The 12,114-nt window shown below is 40.4% G+C and overlaps 1 protein-coding gene across 1 annotated transcript in view; it reads left to right on the plus strand.

Annotated features, from left to right (window-relative positions):
* The first annotated feature begins 12 nt into the window (after positions 1-12).
* Positions 13-12,114, plus strand: part of LOC133656233 (E3 ubiquitin-protein ligase TRIM8-like) — a 32,373-nt gene continuing 20,271 nt past the window's right edge. The window contains exon 1 of the mRNA XM_062057168.1: positions 13-1,874. Within this exon, the coding sequence (XP_061913152.1) occupies positions 1,269-1,874 (606 nt within the window). The 5' untranslated portion in view covers positions 13-1,268. The remainder of the gene's footprint in view (positions 1,875-12,114) is intronic.

The raw sequence follows: 12,114 nt of genomic DNA on the forward strand, positions 1-12,114 counted from the left end.
TTTATTGTTGTGGTGTTCCGTGCTGAATGTCGACTAAAATGAAGTGGAGCTTCGGTGGAACAACAACGAAGCTCTCCACGGTGGCTATCCTGTGTTGTTTTAATACCAAGATGGCTGATGACAGCTAGCCCTAACAAGGACAGCAGCAAAGAGAGAGAGAGAGAGAGCGACGTCTCCCCTTTTCAAACATCTCCTCGTCGTGTATATATTTTTGTATTTTTCTCCGAAGAACACTGCTTTTTTTATATAGCATTCACAACAATACTGCATTTGGTTGTCGCCTTGTGAGGAAAGTGCGTGTTAAAATGGTGAGGTGAGTCTTTCCATGATTTGAGTCGAGATAAGGAAGTGGATCAGATATGTCGTTGAATTGTGAAAAATCGAATTAAATCGTCTTTTTACGGTTTATTTGATCGATGTGTCGACATTCCTACGGATCCTTTTTTGAAAGCTTTTTTTTTTTGTTTAGCTTAGCTCAGTTAGCTTCACTCCACCATTTAAGAGCCCAAATATGCCGAGAATATGCGGTTTTTTATTATTTATGATTTAGCCACCTAATGAGATTGGAAGGCGTTTTGTTGTCGAGTGGAAAGTGCTAGAAGGAAATATATGTATGTGCATTTTATCATGGCGTTTTCACGTCAAATTACAGCCTCCGAGGCGACGCCGCTGTTAATCCGACGTGAGCGAGCTTGTTCCGGGTTGGTGGTGCATTCACGGCCGCTGTAACAGAACCGAGCCCTGGCTTTTCGGCAAGAAAAAAAAGGGGGAATAAATCAGGTTTTTGTTTTTTTTAAAGAGCTGCGTTAGTGTATTTGTATGTGTGGTAAATCAGGGTGTGGGCCTGTGTGGTTCAGTTCTGGGTCCAGGTTGATATTAGTCGTATTCAATGTGAGGCTTGTCTGCAGATTAATCATTTTGCCTGTTAAGTTATCCGTGCCTTGTTTGAATTCCAAGGTTTACCTGCAGGCTTGTAGCTTCCTGTAGGCCACACAAACACAGGCCCTGTAGTGTGTGTCATCGTGGGGAAGTTTGCAGGCAGCCTTGCTCTCTTTCTCTCTCTCTCTCTGCTATCAGTTTACTGGAACTTCACGCTACAGCAATAACTAACCGCAAGTCAGAGTTTGTGAGGGCCGAGTTACTTTGGCGTGATCCGTCAAGACTACGTCAGGTCGTGTTTTTTTTCCCTTTTACCCCCGGCCCCTCCGAAACTGGCAGGTTTCGGGTTCCCTAGGAACAGAAAGACGGAAACCCGGAGGAGCCGGCGTATGTCTGCCCGCGCCACCATGACGTCCGACATGGCCGAGACGTGGAGGAACTGTTTCGAGGAAGAGCTCATATGCCCCATCTGCCTGCACGTCTTCTCGGAGCCCATCCAGCTGCCCTGCAAGCACAACTTCTGCCGGGCCTGCATCAGCGAGGCGTGGGCCAAGGACTCGTCGATAACCCGCTGCCCCGAGTGCAACCACGCGTACGCGCAGAAGCCCAGCCTGGAGAAGAACCACAAGCTGTCCAACATCGTGGAGAAGTACAACGCCCTGAGCGTGGAGAAGGCCCAGTCGCCGCCGCCGCAGTGCATCCTGTGCCGCCGCGGCCCGCCGCTCCCCGCCGTCAAGGTGTGCCTGCGCTGCAACGCGCCGTGCTGCCAGTCGCACGTCCAGACGCACCTGCAGCAGCCGTGCTCGGCGCTCGGGCACCTGCTGGTCGAGGCCGAGGCCGTGAAGGCGTGGACGTGCCCGCAGCACGACGAGTACCGGCTCTACCACTGCGAGGCTGAGCAGACGGCGGTGTGCCAGTACTGCTGTTTTGCACGCTGCCACCCCAGTCACGGGCACGCCGTCGCTGACGTGGAGCTCCGCCGCAACGACATCAGAGTAAGAAGACGCATGCACACACCTAGCATGTTTACATATAGGTTAGATGCTATGTCACAAACAGACCACTACCTTCACAACAATAGCAGTGCGCCATTTTCAATTGACCCATCATCAAAACAAATTAGCGGAAGTCCCGTTTCAGTCGAAACTGTATCACGATTAGGGATGATGTTTGATAAGAAATTATCGAACCGATTCCTTATCGATTCTCTTATCGAATCCAGATAGGTTGTTGTATATGGAAAAAAACACAATATTTGGTTTAACAAAAGCTCACTTTTATTTTATAATTAAAAAAAATAAAAATTAAATATTGACTGTTACCCCCCTAAAAAAAAAATATTGACTGTTCCCAAAGTATATTAAGTGGGATTTTTCAGAAAAACAAATATATACAGTAACACAAAAACAACCTGTCTCTGTGATCACTGTAGGTGTATAAATAATAATATAGTGTTAAATAAAATCAGTCCCTTGGGCACAAAACTGAAAATAATACAGCTCTCCAAAAAGTGCACTTCTGCTGCTATTGGAACATACTAACTACACACACTATGACACTAAGAACAACAATTCTTCCCCCCTTACATGAGAGCAAAGCCTGGCAATAATTGCATATTGCCTGTTCTGCCCTCACTATACGTGTTGAGGTTATACAGTTTGTCAGACAGCTAATAAACAATCCAAAGCAGATTAATCCATTTAGGCTCTTTATTGTTGTTGATCTTGCTTCGTCTTTTCCTATCTTTACTTTTGTCTTGCACTGGACTGTTTTTTTTTTGTTTTTATAACTGAAATACACACAATGACAAATGTAAAAGCTATGTGATTCAATTAACATACTGAAATTTAATACACAATATGTAAATATTAGCTTCACACAAATATACAGTACTATCATCAAACAAATACTTCTGAGTGTTGAAACTATTTCGATGGTGGAAATACACGACTGGCAGCCATTTTAAGTCCTCAAAACATCCATTGAAACAGTGCACAAAAATCGTTTTTCAATAAACATTTTAGTATCAAACTTAACCACTTTCCACCTTAATATTGAGTTACATAAACAAGTTAAACAGGTTACTTACAGACTTATCTTTTCCAAGGCTTGTAAGAGCTAACACAACTTGTCTACTTCTCAATTGTCTCGCCAACCCGGAAGTGCCCAGACTAATGACGCGTAGTATTTTCATATCGCCACAAGGTGTCAGTAAGAGTCTACAATCAAATCGGCATAACATTGCAGTCCCACAGGACATTTCCTGTACGTGGGAAGGGATTCGTTCCCAGGGATTCGAATAAAGAACCAAAGCTTTTTCTTTACTATAGTAGCCTAGATAACGGGAACCGGTTCTCAAAAAGGGATTTGAGTCCATGGAATCGGTTCTTTTCTTATCGAACAACCGGGAGAACCGATTTCGAACATCATCCCTAATCACGATATAAGTGCTTTACATCGGTCGATAGCGATAACTATTGATATTTTTTTTATGACCCATCGAAAATAAGGACCATGTGGAAAATATATTAAATGTAAACATTTTTATTTAACATGTAACCTTCCTCTAATTATAATCCCCCCCAGCTATTAAAGCAGAAAGGAAGGGAAATGTCAACACGTATGAAAAACATTGAATCAACGTAAAACTAAATTTGAAGATTAAATTGAACACTTGACAATAACCTCGTAAAATGAAGGTGCAAATGTCAGAAATGTTTAATAAAGCTCAACTAAATGGTGCACAGTGTGAAAATGTAAACATAGAGAAACCCGAGAACTATTTTCTGCAGGTTCAGTGCCAGGAAGTTACAGCTGTGCTCTAAAGGGTGAGCCCGCGCGGCTAAGGTGGTGTGGTATTACCGGTCTTAGTGGGGACAAGCACTTCGCATCATTTACAGACCACATTGGTCTGAATACGGTCCGTTTTTGTTTTTTTTATCCAAAAAACTGCCATACTGTCCAGGTGACTATTCCTTTTTTATCCACAATTTCTTCGTTCTCTGCAGAACTCATTATTACTTTATTTTCATTCCATGCGAAGAATCAACCGCCAGACAACACGACGGCGCAACCAATCTTGATAGTTTAGCGTTACCTAGGGGTGTAACGGTACACAAAAATTTCGGTTCGGTACGTACCTCAGTTTAGAGGTCACGGTTCGGTTCATTTTCGGTACAGTAAGAAAACAACAAAATATACATTTTTGGGTTATTTATTTACCAAATTTGCAAAATCTTCCACCAAAAATATTTTTCTTAGTGGAATATTTGACGTGAAGTAATCGGAACCTTGGATAGGTCAATAATTCATAATAACATTGATTTGGATTCAATATTATGTTTTGAGCAATGACAGTTTGAAAGAAAAAAAACCACCTTTGTTTTATTAGTCAACATTGCAACTTTTTCTAAATTGCATTTAACCTTTAAGCTTTTTTAGTTCACTTTTATTATGTTTTTGTTTATTTTAATAATATTTTTAGAATGTGCCGTGGGCCTTTAAAACATTAGCTGTGGGTCGCAAATGGCCTCCGGGGCACACTTTTGACACCCCTGCTATAGCTAATAAAAAATTAAATCTGATAAATCTATGGATAAAAAGCAGAGCCTGACGACGCATGCGCGTTTATCATAACTCTCTCGCTCTCTCTGTCTCTGCCCCTCCCTCACCAATGCTGCTGCCCTCCACAATTTGTTTTGTTTTCAACCCCTTCTTAACCCTGGACGTACATTGAAAATACACGCAACCCTAACTCAAAATGCCGGACATTTGAGGCATTTAAGAAACTTTGCCCGGACAGCTCCGCAAAAGAGGGCATGTCCGGTGAAAAGAGGACGTATGGTCAGTCTTATCGTAGCCCGGTCGTTGCTAACATGCCGTGTGTTGTGCCTCTGTGTGCATTGTTTACACAACGTGCGGTACGCTACTTAATATGTCCGTGTGGAAACTCGTTCGGTACACCTCCGAACCGAACCGAAACCCCCGTACCGAAACAGTTCAATACAAATACACGTACCGTTACACCCCTACTGTTACCTGATTTGCTGTCAGCGTGTCACTCCCACTGATCAGTGATCACTTCCTGCGTTGCTTTGTTACCAGAGAGTGAGTGCTTTTGTTCATGCAACCAACCTTGCTTCGCAATTTCCGGTTTCTTCCGACTAAGGGGGGAAAAAAATGCAATGCATTTTTTATCAACATCGATGATGTGTCTATGGCGATGTATATTGGTATCGTTTTATCGCCCGTAAAATATCACGTTGGCGACTCGTGCAAGTAGGCGTTTCTGTGCGATCATTAGGGGCCTGGCAGCTTTGTGCGTCGCACACAAAGCTATCACTTTACACGTCGTGTAACACATTTGAATGTGCTTCTCTGTGGCGGTCACTTTTCAGTGCATCATCCAGCCGTTGCAGTTGTCGCGATCCTTCTCATCTGTCGGAATGCCACACAATGCAGCCACGGGCGGAACAATAAGGGTCTCTCTATGGGAAGGCTGTGTGTGTGTGTGTGTGTGTGTGTGTGTGTGTGTGTGTGTGTGTGTGTGTGTGTGTGTGTGTGTGTGTGTGTGTGTGTGTGTGTGTGTGTGTGTGTGTGTGTGTGTGTGTGTGTGTGTGTGTGTGTGTGTGTGTGTGTGTGTGTGTGTGTGTAGGGGGGGGGGGTTGCTTATCTCCACAGCACAGGTGCATCCTCGCTCGCGGATAGCTGGTTCTCCGGCGGCGGATTATAATGATTCGTCGCTCGATTCTGTGGCTTTTTTTTTTTTTTTTTAAATTACATCTTGCTTTCCTGGGGGTTTTGAATGGCCCATACTTTTTTTTTTTTTTTTAAGAGTGGCGTTCACGGCTGACTCATGACGTTTACCCAACACCCGCTTAGGGAGTCAACCCTTGTCACGCCGCCTTGTACTTCCTGTCGCAATGAGTCAGCTTTACGGGTGAGCGGGGTGAACTCAAAACAGCCATCACGCCCCGCGCCCCCTCCAAAAAAATAAATCCTTTCCGTCTCTCCTTACATTATTAATCGGGCGGCTGGACGGTAATTAGAGGCCGATGAATTATTTAAGCCACAAGATGGGCTTGAATATTTACATTGCAGTAGCTTTCTTTACAGTTACAATTAATTATAGTTACGTGTTCGCAATATTGGATCCAGTATAAAAAATGAGTCATATATTTACATATTCCCCACACCGTGACGAGCCAATGAGATGGTCCCATTCAGTGCAATAACATGGCAACGTTGATTCAAGTCATATCAGCCATGTTTAATTTGTTTCAACTCGCTGCCAGCAGACGACTCCCCCTCCACCCTCCACCAGCACCTCCCATTGGCCCCTCCCATCAAATTCACCTCAGTGGCTCTACAGCACCTCCAGGCGTGGGCCGACCTCCCCCTCGGCCCCTGCTCTGGTGTTGGCGCTGATGGAAAAGACACTGTGGTGAAATGACAGCTAAAGAGGGGCCCCCTCCCTTTAGTTCTGCCCTAAACCCACCCCCTTTGACCTCCTCCACCTCCTCCTATTCCCCCCCAAACGTATCCATAGCTGCAACATCCCTCTGGTAAGCCTCAGCTCCCTCAGCCCTTCTGCTTTTTTTTTTTCTATCCCTGCCTTGCCCTGCCCTAGCCTCTGCTCGGAGCCCGACTCAATCAATCAGAACAACCAGGTCACAGTCCTGGATGTAACATGGCAACCGAGTGTGTGTGTGTGTGTGTGATATCTAGGCCAGTGCTTTTCAGACATGTGCTGCTGAGAAGTTTGCAGAAGTTCCAAAGCAGCTGATTACACTGAGAACTGGTGATAAAATCAGATGTTTGCTCGGAGCGAACAGATAATGGCAAGCGTGTTGGGTTGGTGGGTACACGTGGACGTAGAACAATGTAAAACGCGCCTTTTCGACGTTGTCTTAGCATTAAACGAATGGTGAAATAAAAGACAGGGCCTGGCGAGCACGTAGCGGGTCTGTGCGGCGACATGTCGCTCTGAGCACTAACGTAGCAACGGGCTAATGTTTGTTGAATCTAGATCACCGCTTTATTCCGGTCCGCCTGTGTTTGCAGACGTTTCTTTAAACGTCAACAGGAGCTGGGAATTTCAGGCTACTTGATATGACAACAAACAACAAACTGTCAGTTATTCATTTAAACAACAGAAATTTGTATGCAAACTACAACGCAGTGAAGCATTTTTTTGGGAAAAATTCAACAAACCTTTTAAAGTGGTCGTTAATCTCAGAAACATGAATAGATGCTAAAAGAGGAATGGATTTTGAATTGGAAGGATATGAACTATATTATATAATAGGGGTGTAACGGTACGTGTATTTGTATTGAACCGTTTCGGTACGGGGGTTTCCGTTCGGTTCGGAGGTGTACCGAACGAGTTTCCACACGAACATATTAAGTAGCCGCCTCCGCTTCCTTCTGCCTCTGTTTCTGTCAGTACTCTACACAGCACCCAACATTGTCCCACCCACACAACCATGTGATTGGTTACAAACAGAGCGGTAACAGCCAATCAGCAGTGCGTATTTAGAGCGGTAACAGCCAATCAGCAGTGCGTATTCAGAGCACATGTAGTCAGTGCTTAGCGTTTAGCAGGTAAGCATCAGGCAGCGGACTCTCCCCAAATTATAATAAACACCTCCCAGTCAACTACTAGTAACATCACTATGAGCCCGTTGACCTTCAAGAAATATAAAAGGCAGCTCGGCTCGCTCGCAGTCCTGGCTTGAGGTGAAGGCTAATTCGCTTTTAGCGTAACGTTAGCTTATTTTGCGGTGTGTTTGTGTGTGTGTTACGGACAGCAAAGCCCTGTCTGTCTGTTATTTCACTTGACCTTTTTCTGTGTTGATTGAGCTGTGTTGAAGCAGCAAAAAAGGACATTATGTTAAATGAAGAGTTTCTGTCTCTGATAGTTGATATAATAATGTAACTGCATCATAAAGCCTACATGAACTCCATGGTGTTCAGGGATGAATAGTCTCTCCTATTGCTATTGTACCATTTTTTCAGCTATAGTTACATTAATCATTAGTAATGCAGCGGCCTAGTTTTTAATGGCAGGGTCCCTGCTATCACATGTTGATAAAAATATAACATTTACATAATAAATCAACTACAGGCTTCCCAAATGCTGTAATAAATTAAGCATGATGAGTTGACTTGAAACTGTTTAATGTTGCACTTTTTACATGTAGAAGAAAAGTTTTGTCATTTTATTTAATCTGAGCAACAACTTGAGGCAGTTTAATGTTGATTAACGTGGGCAGAATTATTATAGTCTTCCCAATGTTAAAAGGATAAAGCCATTGTTTACAAATTTGGTAAATAAATAACAAAAATTTTATATTTTGTTGTTTTCTTACTATACCAAAAATGAACCGAACCATGACCTCTAAACCGAGGTACGTACCGAATCGAAATTTTTGTGTACCGTTACACCCCTATTATATAAACAGAACCAACAACAACAGAGTGTGAGTAGCTATGTATGTGATGAATAACTTAAACTACAAATTGGTAAACAAATATGTCATTAGCTATTGATAATATCTTAGAATGTCTAACCATTGAAATATGGCATGAAAAAAACAAGAACGTATCAATCATCTGCATATAATGCTCACCTAAGTCCAACATTGATGTGTTCGAGAACTGGAGTAAGGCAATTACTTTCTTCTGTGTAGACTTTAACATTGACCTCTTGAACCCTAACAAACAAAATCCCATATATGACTTTATAGACACAATGTATAGCCTGAGTTTATATCCTAAAATCACTAGGACAAGCAGAATGTCAGGACACAGCGCCCCACTAATGATTTTGAAAATAATACCCAGAGTCGTCTGCTAATATCCGACATCGGTGATCATCTGCCAGTTTTCATAATCTATGCCGAAAACTACAAGAAGAGGAACATAGATGACAGAAAGACATTTCAAAGAATATGCCCAGAACAAAGTATGACAGCTTTCAGGAATGATCTGAGAGATCAAAGTTAGGACAATTTATACAGTGAAAATGATGCATATGGTAATTTTAATACTTTCAAGATGCATTATGGCAAACATTGTCCATTGAAACAACTTGGTTAGAAGCAAAAGAAAAACAGACAACCAAAAGGACTGGAAAATGCTTGCAACAAGAAAAATGTATAACACAAAGATCTACAGAGGCAGAAAACAAGTACAAAATGTATAAGAACAAGCTAACTGGCAAACTAAGAACGCGTAGGAAAGAATATTAGTCAATTATTAGATAGGAACAAAAACAAATGGAGAGCAACATGGGGCATCCTAAATAGCATTATTAACAATAGTGCTAAGAAGGATTATCCTAGATAATTCTCAGATGGAAATGTAAAAAATGACAATATGAACAAAGTAGTTGAAAGCTTTAATAAGTACTTTGTGAACATTAGACGAAATCTGGAGGAAAAGATTCCAGATCGCGGGTCAGTTGAGGACTTGAATGACACTAAAGACAGAAATCCCAACTCGATGTTCCTCAAAGGTGTGACAAAAAAGGAAATAATCAATATTGTGAACAAATTTAAATCCAAGCCCTCGACTGATTGTAATGGAAATGATAAAAAAGGTTATTGAAAAGATTTCAGAACCTTTAACTTATATCAGCGACATATCATTTGAAACAGGCAAATTCTCAGACAAAACGAAAATAGCAAAAGTCGTACCAATTTATAAATCGGGAGACAAACACCAGTTTTCAAACTACAGACCTGTTCCTCTACTTCCACAATGTCCTAAAATGATTGAAAAACTGTTTAACAACCGATTGGACAAATTCATAAACAAAAATGAAACACTCATACAACCAATACGGATACAGTGCCAACATTTCGACATCAATCGAAATAACGGAAGAAATCACCAATGCAATATCCGTCTATCCATTGTCTACCGTTTGTCCCTTTTCTTCTTCACATGAGATAGCAAAAATGTGCTGCTGCAGTGTTTATGGATTTAACAAAAGCATTTCAGACAATCAATTACAATATCTTAAGAAACAAATTAGAACGGTATGGCATCAGAGGGTTAGTCTTGAACTGGGTAAGAAGCTACTTAACCAACAGGAAGCAATACGTGAATATAGAACAAACGTCTACAGAGCTGAAAATATCTTGTGGCGTACCTCAGGGATCAATACTAGGACCAAAATTGTTCAATCTTTATATAAACATTTGTAAAGTTACAAATGACTTCAAGTTAGTATTATTTGCAGATGAGAGGATACAGCTCTGTTTAGTTCAGGAGAGAACATACAGAAGCTAATACAAATAACAGATTAAAAAGATGGTTTGGTAAAAACAGACCATCTTTGAATTTCAGTAATACTAAAATAATGTTATTCGGTAACAGTAGAAGGGAAAGTCAAACGCAAATACAAAGGGTAAAGAAAATCACATTTGTAGGTGTAGCTATTGATAATAAAATGAACTGGAAACCTCAAGTAAAAATATACAACACAAATTAAAAAGAAACACGTCAATAATTAATAACCACTCCATATTCTCTACTGCTCGCTAGTGTTCCCATCTGAGTTATTGTGTAGAAATATGGGGAAATAATTACAAAACTACACTTCTGTCACTAATGGTGTTACAAAAAAGATCAGTTAGAATAATAAAGTACTATCTATCTATCTACATAATGTCGGATTGCAAACAGCTAGAATGATGTACAAAGCAAACTATAACCTGCTACCCGAGAATGTACAACAATTCCGCTCAACAAAAGGGGATAAATACAACCTCAGAGGAAAATGTAATTTAAAACATTTGTCTGCACGTACAACACTTAAGACCTTTAGTTTATCAGTATGTGGAAGTAAATTATGGAATGGATTAGGCAAGGAAATCAAACAACGCACTAATATGACTCATTTTTAAGAGACTGTTTACAAACTACAAGTGTCCACAAAGTACAAAGAACTATGATAAACATCTTGAACCTTTTAAAAAAAAAAAAAAAAAAAAAATGAGAATGATTATATAAGTATTTAATATTTGTTTACTTATGGTATATTTATTTATTCACTGTTCTGTTACAGAGAACAAAGAAATAGGTTAAAACTGCTATAATATGAAAAGGGGTAGGATCACATAAGCTCTGCTTCTTTCTACTCCTTTTTGGACGTGCTGTAATGAAACAACTGGAAATATGTGATGCACTACATTGTAATTGTATTGTATGCATCTTCGAAATAAACTGAAAGTGAACTGAACTGGCTCACAACAGCGATACTATCTGGACGTGGATGGGGGTGAAACAATATACCGTATTTTTCGGACTATAAGTCGCAGTTTTTTTCATAGTTTGGTATATTTGTCACAATTAGAAGTTTAACTTTGTTTTGACCACAGAAGATGACTTGCGATCAGGCTGCCAATCATGCTATGCCCGTCGCTTTCAGAGAGAAAGGATTTAAAAAGTAGAGATGTCCGATAATATCGGTCTGCCGATATTATCGGCCGATATATGCGTTAAAATGTAATATCGGAAATTATCGGTATCGGGTTTTTTATTATCGGTATCGTTTTTTTTTTGTTTTTGTTTTTGTTTTTGTTTTTTTGTTTTTTAATTAAATCAACATAAAAAACACAAGATACACTTACAATTAGTGCACCAACCCAAAAAACCTCCCTCCCCCATTTACACTCATTCACACAAAAGGGTTGTTTCTTTCTGTTATTAATATTCTGGTTCCTACATTATATATCAATACAGTCTGCAAGGGATACAGTCCGTTTTTTTTTTTAATTTGTTTTTTTTGTTTTTTTTTATAATGTATACAGCGATACAGTCCGTAAGCACACATGATTGTGCGTGCTGCTGCTCCACTAATAGTATTAACCTTTAACAGTTAATTTTACTAATTTTCATTCATTACTAGTTTCTATGTAACTGTTTTTATATTGTTGTACTTTCTTTTTTATTCAAGAAAATGTTTTTAATTTATTTCTTATTTTACAAATTTTTTTAAAAAGTACCTTATCTTCACCATACCTGGTTGTCCAAATTAGGCATAATAATGTGTTAATTCCACGACTGCATATATCGGTTGATATCGGTATCGGTTGATATCGGTATCTGTAATTAAAGAGTTGGACAATATCGGATTTCGGCAAAAAGCCATTATCGGACATCCCTATTAAAAAGTGATGTTATGTTGGTTGCTATATTGCAAATGAATCGTGAGTAAAATCCTAG

Source organism: Entelurus aequoreus, linkage group LG08 (assembly GCF_033978785.1).
Source record: "Entelurus aequoreus isolate RoL-2023_Sb linkage group LG08, RoL_Eaeq_v1.1, whole genome shotgun sequence".
Lineage (NCBI taxonomy): Eukaryota > Metazoa > Chordata > Actinopteri > Syngnathiformes > Syngnathidae > Entelurus > Entelurus aequoreus.